The 12,528-nt window shown below is 35.0% G+C and overlaps 1 protein-coding gene and 1 pseudogene across 2 annotated transcripts in view; both read right to left on the bottom strand.

Annotated features, from left to right (window-relative positions):
- LOC143224969 (WD repeat domain phosphoinositide-interacting protein 3-like) overlaps positions 1 to 2,743 on the bottom strand; it is a 36,412-nt gene extending 33,669 nt beyond the window's left edge. Inside the window, exon 1 of the mRNA XM_076453532.1 lies at positions 2,358 to 2,743. Within this exon, the coding sequence (XP_076309647.1) occupies positions 2,358 to 2,379 (22 nt within the window). The 5' untranslated portion in view covers positions 2,380 to 2,743. The remainder of the gene's footprint in view (positions 1 to 2,357) is intronic.
- A 14-nt stretch (positions 2,744 to 2,757) lies between these two features.
- Positions 2,758 to 12,233, bottom strand: LOC143224970 (uncharacterized; annotated as a pseudogene). Its single transcript, XR_013013536.1, has 2 exons — positions 11,853 to 12,233; positions 2,758 to 5,536 (listed from the first exon to the last, which is right to left on the bottom strand). The product of XR_013013536.1 is annotated as an uncharacterized LOC143224970 (transcript).
- Between the last annotated feature and the right edge of the window lie 295 nt (positions 12,234 to 12,528).

The following is a 12,528-nucleotide window of genomic DNA, read 5'->3' as shown; positions in this document are numbered from 1 at the left end:
CATTATGTTGTTTAAATTAAAAGATACAAATGAACTTAATTTAACGGTAAAGAACATGATAAAGTCAGAAATAATTCAACTCCTCTGTAAACAATAATAATTTTTATAAATAAAAAAAACATAAATGAAACAAACACATGAAAAACACGATCGGATTGCTATTTTTTTCTTAGCGGTGTTTAGCTGCTACCGAAATCAAGTCCGAGAACATAAAATCTGACAACGTGTGTTCGAATAGTTATTGTGTTAAGCTCCCCAGTGGCGCAGCAGTATGTCTGCGGACTTACAACGCTAAAACCGAGTTTCGATACCTGTGGTGAGCAGAGCACAGATAGCCCATTGTGTAGCTTCGTGCTTAATTTAAAACAACAACAACAATTGTTTCAAACCAAAATGAGTAGTTACTGAAAGGAAGAAAGATTTGTTTGTTCGTTTTTTTTAAATTTTGCGCAAAGCTACACGCAGGCTATCTGCGCCAGCCGTCCCTAATTTAGAAGTGTAAGTTTAAAGAGAAAGCAGCTAGTCATACCATCCACTGCCAACTCTTGGGCTACTCTTTTACCATCGAATAGTAGGGTTTAATATCACATTATAATGCCCTCATGGCTGAAAGGGCGAGCATGTTTTTTGTGATGGGGATTCGAACCTTCGACCCTCCGATTACGAACTGAGCGCCCTAACCACCTGGCCATGCCAGGCCTAGGGAGAAAGATAAAGCAAAAATTTGGAGGGTCAGTATTGATAAATAGAAGGAAGCCTTTCAGAAATGGTGTCTCACTTATTATTAGTTATTCTCCAGCTGAAAAGGGGGGAAGACTCATATTAATAACTAATATTAATAACTGATATTAATAACTAATAACTAATATTAATAACTATTTCCACAAACTTTCTGATACGTAATTTAAAAGTTGGGCTCTTCTCTAAATTGTTCTTTAATGTAAGTTAAACACTTAATTATTATATTTATCTAACGCATTATTGAACGCAGTTGATTGAAGTCCAAAGAACTAAACTGACCAAACAACAATTATGCGAATTATTTAATTATTGGGCAGCAACATAAAAGGCCATTTTGTTGTTTCCTTCCATTTTCCGATGATAAAAGTCAAGGTAAACGTCACGCTGATTATTTACGTTTTATTTTTATTACAGCATTTTCCCTCCCTCCCCCACTAGTACAGCGGTAAGTCTACGGATTTACAATGCTAAAATCAGGGGGTTCGATTCCCTTCGGTGGACTCAGAAGACAGCCTGATGTGGCTTTGCTACAAGAAAACACACACACAGGCCAGCATTCTATTTTTAAATCACTTGGTGGGGCTGTAGTATCTCAAATTTACAGCTGTTTCATGTCCATCAATAAATCAACAAACACAGAGAGAATAGTTAGCTTACCATCATTCTAGAACAAAACTAAAGTTATGTTTCCTGCAAGCTAGCACGATTATCCAGTTGAGCATTTTTTTTAATCTCTAAAAACATATTGTTTTCAGTAGAGTCTATCAGATTATTTAGCATTACGGATGTTCAGAATACAGTTACACACCTGAACTTTATAAAGAAGACACGACAAAAATATATGTACTGATTCTTTATAGACGTTAATTTACAACGGCTGAAATAAAAGTAACAGTAAAGACAATAAAAAAAAACACTTTTTCAATAACTCGATACATCTTATCCTTAGATAACAATTAATACATTTTCATATCATGGAAGATAGTACGAAATGAAAAAAATCTTTATATTAGCCAGTTAGTTGTGTCGACAAAGTTCCGTTTTCATGTAACAAATTTTTTATTTTTACTTGTTCCTGGGCAGAAAGTGTTATTTCCAAATCGCTTATGCCTAAAGTAAATGGAAAAGACCTATTTTTCTCTTCAAACTTTGCTTTTGTGATCTGAGAGCGTATAACGAAAACATGAAAGTGATTTACATGACAGTCGAAAATCACGAAAAACTACTCACTTCTAAACATTTTTGCTCATTTTTGTATAACTTTAGTACAAATACATGTAAATCATGATTCATATGTTATTTTATTCAGACCTTATGTAAATGAAAATGTACAAATTTGCCTGTTCTTACATAGAAAATAGGTTAATTTCTAAATTTCATTATCTGGGTCACAAAAGCAAAGTTTCAAGGGAATAATGGCCATTTTCTGTACTTTTACAACATAAGCAATTAAGAAATAACACATACTATTCAGGAACAAAATAAGTGTTACATAGTGTAATCTATTACTAATAGATGGATTCGCTTTTTAGGTTCATAATCGTAAAAGAAAAATAAACAACATTTTTAAATGTAACACGAATTATCTAGGTGGTGATAGGGTTAAGGTATCTTACCCTGCAATAACTTCATTTTCATTTTGTTTGTAGGTAACCACAAAGTTACACAATGGGCTGTCTGTGCTGTACACGTCACTGGTATCGAAACCCTATTTCTGACGTAAGTCCGCAGACTTATCGCTGTGTCGCTGGGTGGGGTGGGGAATTCATTTTGATATGTCCGGTAAATTATAATTTAACTATTTACACTCCTTTAACATGTACATACTAGAATGATTATATTAGTTTTCTCATTTAAATATACCCGACAAAGTGAACTATTTACAGAGCATGTGAAACATATTACAAATCCATACAGAGGTTACATGCTTCTATCACAATGTGATTGTACGTAATGTTTCATTTGACTTATACAATCTAAGTACTGTATCGCACATAGAAATAAACTTTATCACTATTTCTACTGCTCATGCAACTTTCCACATAAAAAAAAATTTATTATAACATGTAACAATTAAACATACACCACGACACAGTGTCGTAACTCACTGTGAGGCATGTAGTATAGTCATATTCATACCTAACCCAGTGCACTGGGCACATTATGCATGGCATACAATATCGACAGATATTTGTTTGTTTTTTATACATAAAAACAGCTATAGGAGTCAGTCCATGATGCACCGGAATAACGTCAAGTCAGTCTTATATTGGTGACTGGCAGACGCTGATGTGGTTGGGATTCATCTGGCTCAGAGAAGAGTTTCGATGTGACAGCTGAGAATTAAGGGTAGACTGTGATTGGTAGCCAGAACCAGACGCAGTAGCGTCGTTTAGTCTTGTAGAACGGTAAGCAGATGGTTTGGTAAGAGTCGAAAGTTTTTCTATGAAGTGTTTTCTTACCTTTCTTGTACAAGAGAAGGCAAAGAAAATGAACATTCCCTGAAGTGTGTTGAAAACCACGAAAATAAACCACAAGCCCTCAAAACCAGAATATCCTGCTATAAGTCCAAAGATCCACGATAAGCCCATCAACACGGACAATTTAGCATACAATCTAAAATTTCTCTTTGGAGAGCTGCAAGACTCCTGATGTTTAGCTGTGGTGTTAGACGTAGCTACAATCATCCTTGCACTTAGGAGAAAAAACGTGATGTTAGTTAGCATAATTAGTGCAACAGGTGCAGCAAAGAAAATCAACAGAGCTCTCCTGTGGCTAAACCAACAACGGCTCGTGCCAAATGCAGGTCTGTATTCTTTAGGAATACTATCAATGTTTTCCAGTACAACAGATGACACGACAATGATGACGGGAATTGCCCAACAATACATAGAGTAGAACATGAAACGACGCCATTGTTTACCACTAGATACACGGAGATTCTTTGTGGCCATTCGCAATGTTCTCCAAACGTCAAAGGCCAGAATATTCATCCAGAAAAAGGAAGCCAAGAAGGAATAATACATTACTACCGCTACGATGGTGCAAACAGCACGTGAGAGCTTAAACTGTCCAATAATAAAACAGGAATAAGAAGTAATCAGTGCTACAGATAACGATGCTAAATTTCGTCCACAGATATTGTGTAGATCTGGAACTAATATAAAAATAACAAAATGCAGAACTAAAAAAATCAATGATATTCCTAAGCCAATGTTGCTTATGTATCCAAGATAAACGGAAAACGTTTCTCTGCGATTAGATTTTGAAAGTTCATCGTTTCCACAAACCATTACATTCTTTCCATCAAATATGTAGTAAGACTGGTTGTATGTTTGTCCGTATTTCGGAATAAAAATGTCACCATCTTTTAAACGTTTATACTCTTTTGTGAAAATTAAAACTTTAAGGCAGTTTTAAAATCTTCAGGATATTCTATTTTTTCAATGACAGTTGAAAGGGTGTAGTTCTGAGTTGATGTTTCATCTAACGTAGTGTCTCCATCTTGTTGTGTGTTATTGTTTCTTTCTAGGGTTTCAAAGTTAAGTGTCCCTGTTTTTTGGTTCTCTCTCTGACCATACTTTGAAAAAGGTCCTCTGCTGAAAGGGACACTAGAGACGTCTGGTGGAGACGTTGTAAACGATGACGGCGATGGTGCAACACACTTGCCAGATACGTACTTGTAGCCAGGTAAACCACAAGATATGTTTACACAACGTTTGAGAAGAAAGTCATAGCGTTCTTCGTCCGCACATACGACGTCTTCTCCAACATATTCACCCATTTTTGTGTTTATATCAAACAGCAAAGAGAAGGCGTTTGATTTAAAGGTTGAGCTCTTTGCAGAATGAGGTTGTCTACATCGTAAATTCGTGACGTTGACGTTGTTGCAGACAGCACAATGGACATTGCGGTATCCTTTGTCTTTGGTGTACATAGCTCCCATATAAGATGCACATTTCCTTTTCACATCGTCGTCTCTCCAATTAGGAAGACACTCGGAGATGAGGTCGCTCCGGCAGAACCTGAGATTCTCCGGTATGGGGTTTGGAGGGCTTGGGAAAATCTTGCAAGGGTGAAAAGTTTCTCCTTGAAATATCCAGTTCTTAGAGTGTTTATCACGTGCCAAATTTTTAACTATATCTAACTCTGTCATATTTTTCACATCGTCTTTATTCATTGAGGGACAAATTAATTTCAGATTCCACATCACCATATCAGCTACTTCATCATTACAGATGGCACAGTAGTTATTCTTGTACACAACCCCACTTACAACATTGGAAACTGGCGTCTCACTTAGAAGGCCAACACTTTTCTGACTTACACCTTCGCAGAGACTGCGAATATCTTCTCCTTTCCACCCAGGTTTACATCTATCTTTAAGGTACACAAACAAATTTCCAGCTAAACCGGTGCACTTCCAGTGTTCTTTATCGTGCTTACGAGACTTCACATCCACACAACAGTCGTCGTATTTTCCACACAGGTCGTCGCACATGCAATGTCGTATCTGTAAACTGTTTACCAGTGGTGTCGAACACGTGTCCTTCATGAAACAGGTTCTAGATTTTAAGAGCTCTTGTATTTCCGAATATTTCACTTCCACACTTTCTGATAAACCGAGTAACAGAAAAACGCCAATAACGCTACTCAGAACCATTTTCCTGATCACACACACACAAACACACACCTGGTGGACAGGATATGAATTATAATAATAATAGATTTTTCTGTCAAACTCTATAAAAATCTTCAAATCTTCGTTTCTTCTTCGTATTTCCTATTCAACTATCTGAAAATAACAAGCAAATAGGTGAATACATGATATATGTTCTTATCTTACTAAAGCAAATAGGTGAATACATGATATATGTTCTTATCTTACTAAAGCAAATAGGTGAATACATGAGATATGTTCTTATCTTATTAATCTTACTCATATTTAATTAAATAATTTAAAATAATGATGGAAATAAACATATAAAATTTTCATATCGGACCAAAAAATGTGTTCTTAATTTTACACAGGTTTAGTTAAGATGCAGTTTGAACTGTTAGAACATTGAAATATGAAACTTCGTATTTATCAACCTAATTTTCAATTTTGTGTGTGTGTGTGTATTCAGTTTTGTCTATCTTCTCAGAACATATTGTTAAGAACAGTTTACATATATTTATCTATTCTTTGATTTTAGATAATAAAAAATTGTTGTTAGACCAAAATCATGCTCAGATGTATGAAAACGATCGTATTATTTGAAATGCATTACTAGAGGTTAATTCCTCTTAACTGAGGAAATACGTCTCTCTCACCCCTTATCGATGAAAAAAAGTGCTATACGTGCTCTCGTCACTAGGTAGTAAAACCATGTACCATATTAACTGTTCTGATGTTACATTTAACGACCCGAAATATAAACAGGATAAATAGGGAAAGATAATAAGATTTATTTATACCCATCCACGCACAAAAATGGCCACGAAGGAGTGATAGCAATATTATTTATTGGCCTTGTCATGTTCACTTCTCAGTTGGTTGGCTTGTTTTTGTCAAACACATAGCTACACAATGGCTATTTGGACTGTGACCACCACTGCTATCGAAATCCGTTTTTTTATTGTCATGAGTCCAGGGACTTATCGCTGAGCCACTGGAAAGGGGGATATTGCATCTGTTGGTTTGGACAAACATCTTCAGAGTGTATTCTTCTTTCTAAGAGTATTGTGAATTTTATGGTAAAGTACCTTTACTAAGAACAGTTATAAGAAATATAAATTTCTGAAGCTGAGCTTTGAAAGTCAGTAAACTTTTATACACTGAAACGCACAGCTTTCTGTTAAGAAATGATGGTCCAAGGAAATAGACAGTTATGGTCAAATAATCATGAGACCGCATGATTTAGAAATTAGCAGTCGAAGTTTTTTCATATGGTTTTATCAAAACAATCTTAAGTAACATTTTATTCTAAACACATGGCGAAAAATATTATAGAATAATGGGATTGAAATTTTCAACCTGATTGGCACCTTATGTGTATGTTCTCGGCTACATCAGAGACTCCTACAGGATTCAGGTATGCTCGTCTCTAACTTTGAACTACTAACCACAGAAAAGACAACCACTCAGGAATATCCAACACCACAAGAGTTTTACACATCTCTGTGAACCGAATAAGAAGACTGACTGTCTCTCTTTCTTATACTCCATCTACAGATAAAGGAACGGTGTGTGTTCAGTAACGTTATACTGTTGATTCTTAGTTCGACACTCTAACTACTAGGCTATGCATCCCTTTTATTTTAAACATTAAGTGCATTCTATCCTTCTTTCCCAGAATTTTTCCTTTAATTGCTTTGGTCCAATTTTATGGCCTCTTAGCTTCTTATTCAGTCTGGTTGTGTTAGTTTGGCATTTTCTTGGTTCTCTATAAATGTAGATAGAAAATAAGGATTCCCGTTGCAGACTGAAAATAAAATGTCATTATAACACCTCAAACATGTGCGTGTTTTATAGTTTTCGTTTTTATTGGATAACAGTTTACGTGTATGTGTTTTTACAAGTGATACAATACACACATTATTTACACTTTTTGTGGACGAAAATAAACAAAGAATGGAGACGAATTCAATATATCCTAAAATAAGATACTCAATGAAACGTTGAAATCAACACATCCTAAAACGAAATACTTAATAAAACGTAACCAACACATCCCAAAACAAGATACTTAATGAAACGTAACCAACACATCCTTATACAAGATACTCAATGAAACGTAACCAACACACATTTCAATAAGATACTCAATGAAACGTAACCAACACATCCTTAAACAAGATGCTCAATGAATCGAATCAATACATCCCAAACAAGAATCAATACATCCTTAAACAAGATACTCAATGAATCGAATCAATACATCCTTAAACAAGATACTCAATGAATCGAATCAATACATCCTTAAACAAGATACTCAATGAATCGAATCAATACATCCTTAAACAAAATACTCAATGAAACGTAACCAACACATCCTTAAACAAGATACTCAATGAAACGTAATCAATACATCCTAAAACAAGATACTCAATGAAACGTTAAAATCAAAATATCCTAGGAGAAACTACTCCTGAAATGTTGAATGAAATATATCGTAGAACAAGTTAGTCCCCAACATATTGAATTCAGCACGTCCTAGAAGTTACTTTCCCAAATACTGAATGAAATACATCCTAGAACACGATACTATCCGAAACATTATGGTATGATACATAGGTTGAAAACAATGTACGTATCTCATCTGAAGAAAAATGGGAAAATAAAGAAAATACGTTAGTTAAAACAGCATGAGGAACTCGACAAACTGAAGAGAACTGAGAACCTGCACAACAAGGTTGTGGAACTGAGAAAACAGATCAGTAAAAATCACATTAAATATTTTGTCATCTCAAAGTGAAAAGGCTGAAAACTGCGCCAGTTCAGAAAACCATTAGTTATTCGAAGAGGCGGTAGCATGGGATTAGAGCTTGTTGGGGCTGAAGCTACCCCAAAATGTGCCTTAGCCTCGCTTCTAGCTCTCGCACCAATGAACAATGTCAATGTTAAATTGGCTTATTTTCTACATACTAGAATAGGTGTACATTCAAGATGTATGATGGAGCCATTTCATTTTCAAACTCACTTCATCACCCTCACTGAGGGGAAAAGGATCTCGCTCTTAAGAACTTGCCATGTCAAACTGAATAGAGCTGAAAACGTACAACAGTTCTGCATGAATACTATAAGGAATCCTCCATATCAAACTGAAAGACTCTTATAAAATACGTTAGTCCTGCATAAATACTATAAGGAATCCTCCATATCAAACTGAAAGACTCTTATAAAATACATTAGTCCTGCATGAACGGTATAAGGAATTCGTTTTGTTAAACCGAAATGAACTGAGAAAGTAAATCATCTCAATGGAGTAGAAGTCGTCATATCAAATCATACTGAAAGGAACTGACAAAACACACCAGTTCAAAACATCATAAGGAGTTCATCACGTCAAACTGGAAAGAACGGATACAATACGTTAACCCAAGTTGACGGAAGCTAGTCCTGTTCAAAATGGCAGAGAAAATCGTTTTTAAAACAGAAAAATATAAAAGAGTAAATTAAACAAACCGACAAGACATGAGAAAACACATGGAACGAAATACACGGAACGACTTAACGTGTGAGAAATATGTTGCTCTCTAGAAAATGACTTAAATTACCCAGTGAACATATATATAAATGTGTGTGTGTGTGTGTGTCATGCAACGTGATATACATGTGTAGGACAATGTGTAAAACATTGTGAAAATCGTTATAAAATGATTTATTGTTACAGGAATGTGTGGTATGTAAAAGAAGTTATAAATTTTGAGACACCTTTAACTCTGTGAATCGTTCCAGATGTGCAGTACTTGGAATATGTCGAATTACATCTATATAAGGATTTAACCAGGAGATAATCACAGATGTGGCTTGGGCACAACGTAAAGTGTGGTATCACGGAAACAGCAAGCATCACCATGGTTACATAAATCATCCAACATAAAGTCAGAGAGAGAGTGAGAACAGAAGGACTGTTATGATTTCCTTAAAATAATAATCGAAAAGTTAAATAAACACCGGTTTCGAAACCGAAAATAATTATAATACTTATAGTTATGGTTCCAAGGGGGTGAAATATGCAGTTTAAGAAACATTATGGAATCAGTACCAAAATAGAAGAACATTGAAAAGAATTTCCGAATGTCGACTGACATTTCTAAGAGCTCTTAAGTTTGAAAAGAAAAACAGTTTTGTTTTTTAATACGTTTCCTTTGAAGTGAAAGTAAAGCAGAATCGTGCGAAACAGCAAATAGTTAATCTTGTTAAATAAATATACAGGATATTCTATAAAAAAAACAATGCCCCCGTTAGTACAGCGGTATGTCTCCGGATTTACAACGCTAAAATCAGGCGTTCGATTCCCCTCGGTGGGCTAAGAAAAAGCCTGATTGGGGGCTAACAACCTATTCACTTAAAAACCAGCCTGTTACTAAAACCGCAGCGTTTGCGGCCCTATGTTCCTTAAGAAATCGAGAGGCATCAGTATCTATAAAAAAAAAAAAAAAATGTAGAAAAATGTAGAGGAAAATGTTTAATTTAATCAGAAACTGACTACAGATGCTTTAAAATAGACTGATATACTGAACCACCGATAAATATTTAAAACTGCGTTAGTGAATTTTACAGTGGAATTCAGTGTTCGTTGCATGACAACCCCAAACATAATAATAATCACATTTTTATTAGATTTAGAACCCTTTCACTCACCCAACTGACCATCAATAAAGTGACTTTTTACACACGTCCAGTTTGTATAAAGTTTATATTGAATGCTGCTCAACTGATTCCAAAAATTGAAATATGTAATTACATTTACACGAATTGTTTTATTTTAAAATATTCAGCACTGTTTCAGCCACATCCTGTTCTGCTGAAGGATCATTCTCCGCTTTATGTCGAATAAAAACTTACTTACGTTCTACCATTGGAAAGAAAGACTGTCTCATGCTGCCATTTTGAATATTGAACGGGAAATAAATTTTATGATGGAGAACGAAATAGAAGAGACGATCAAACTCATCAGAAGAATAGTGAAAACTTATTGTTTATTTTAATTTTATTTGGACTTATGTTATATGTGTTAGAAAGGTAAAAACATTAGCTGCAATGGAAAAATTGTTTACGTTTTTTGATTCTTGGTAACAAAGATATGATGTTACTTCTTTGGAGGGGTCGGGATACTGACCCCCAGTTGGGAAATCTGCCCTGCAGGCCTAGATACATATGGTTTAAGGTGATTTATATGCAAAATTGGCTCGTTTTTGCATATAAATTTCTCAACATCACTGGTTTAAGGTGATTGTTGTGATTCCAGATATTTTGGCCATCTTGCTCGTAAAAGCAATCGTGGACTTGAAGGTATGGCTGTACGTTCGAGTATTTGACTTTTGAGTCTTTGTGTGTTTTCTTATAGCAAAGCCACATCGGGCTATCTACTGAGCCCACCGAGGGGAATCGAACCCTTGATTTTAACGTTGTAAATCCGAAGACATACCGCTGTACTAGCGGGGGGCGAGTCTTTGCCACCTTAAAATCCTTGTTTATAATCTTCTTTGCAGTATCAATGAAAATAAAAACAACACATTATTTAGAACATCGCTTGTGAACATGTACTCTAATACTCTGTAGAAGCAGAAAGGCCAAAGAAAATTAAAATTTAGGACCATAACAGGCATATTAAAATTCCACCCATCCCAAATAGTTCACCTTGTCATGGAAGAAGACCATGCAATAAATTGGAATAATGAAGAAATAGTGGGATATAATACTTTCTAATCTAAACATTCTCTTTAGAATTCAAACAGATCTTTGAAAATATAATCTTACTTCTCAATAGCAATCCATAAAAAAATAAAACTCGAGGTATTGAAGTCACCCCTTCCCAATTCAAACAAAAATGTAAAAGTTAGAAATATTGTGGAGATCTATAATGATAACAATATCTATAATGGGTTTAATGATAACAATATCTATAATGGATTTAGTGATAACAATATCTATAATGGGTTTAGTGATAACTAAAAATAAAATAAACTAAATGTGAGATGATTTGAATAAAATAAGTTAAAAAGTTATAAATTAGTGACGACAATTATGACCAGAAATATTTAACTTCTCCAGAAAAACAAAGTGTGTACAATTAGAATGATTTCATATTTCCAGCCTCAATTGTCAGCACTCTGTTTACCATGGAGAATTGAACCACCAGTTCTAATTTATAATAAAGTACTACACTAACACTAAAATGACCACTACTCCGTAACTAGGTGCTACACTAACTCTAAAGTAGATACTTTTTCTGAAACGCAGTATTATATAGGCAGCAGAACAAATATGGTGCTGTCACAATATCAGTAAAACGGAATGGTATAATAAGTACTGTGATATTACACAGTGACAAGGCAATAACTTTTATAACAATAATAATATAATTACTAAGAACAGCACAATGCTGCCACATACTTACAGAAGCGCAAGAAAGTTACAATCATATTAGTTACGTCACAGATGGCGCTGCCTCTTCCAAGACTGTTAGTAGACAGACTGAATAATCTCAAATTAACAATGCTAATCATACCCGTATCGTGTGTGATGTTGATACGTTTCTTTTGTCCAACTCTCAGTTTTACCCTGTCCTTCCAATTCTTTATCTCCTATGCTATCCAACCTTTACTAATATCACACTTACAGTTTATTTTAAATAGACGAACCATTTTGTTTAATCTAGTAAAAGTTATATTTTTTTATTCGGCACACTAGGGCTTAATACGACTTACAGCGAATGAAACACGTGAGTTTCGCCTCTTAAATCAGGAGGTGTGAAAGCGGTTGAGTTGTTTCATCTTCTCGCTCAAATTATAAGGATCGCGTGTGAATGACGTAATCATGCTCGGTAGCCAACTGGCCAATAAGTGAGGAGCTCGTTCATCATTTTTCCTATAGAGTTCCCAGAAGTTGTCGGAATTATAAACAAAGACAGGGAGTAGTCATAAATGACGTGTTGATTTTAGAAAAAAATTTCGAAAGAACTTCTCACCCCACCTCCCCTCCTTCCCCCGTATTTATGTAAATAATAAAATTTATGGTTCAAAAATTTGTAGTTTTAATAATGCTGCCACGCGCTCACCTCGTATTTGGTATTT

The sequence above is a fragment of the Tachypleus tridentatus genome, chromosome 9, assembly GCF_004210375.1.
Source record: "Tachypleus tridentatus isolate NWPU-2018 chromosome 9, ASM421037v1, whole genome shotgun sequence".
In the NCBI taxonomy this organism is placed as follows: domain Eukaryota; kingdom Metazoa; phylum Arthropoda; class Merostomata; order Xiphosura; family Limulidae; genus Tachypleus; species Tachypleus tridentatus.
The sequence above is the reverse complement of the archived record's forward strand: the minus strand, read 5'-3'. Positions and strand labels throughout refer to the sequence as shown.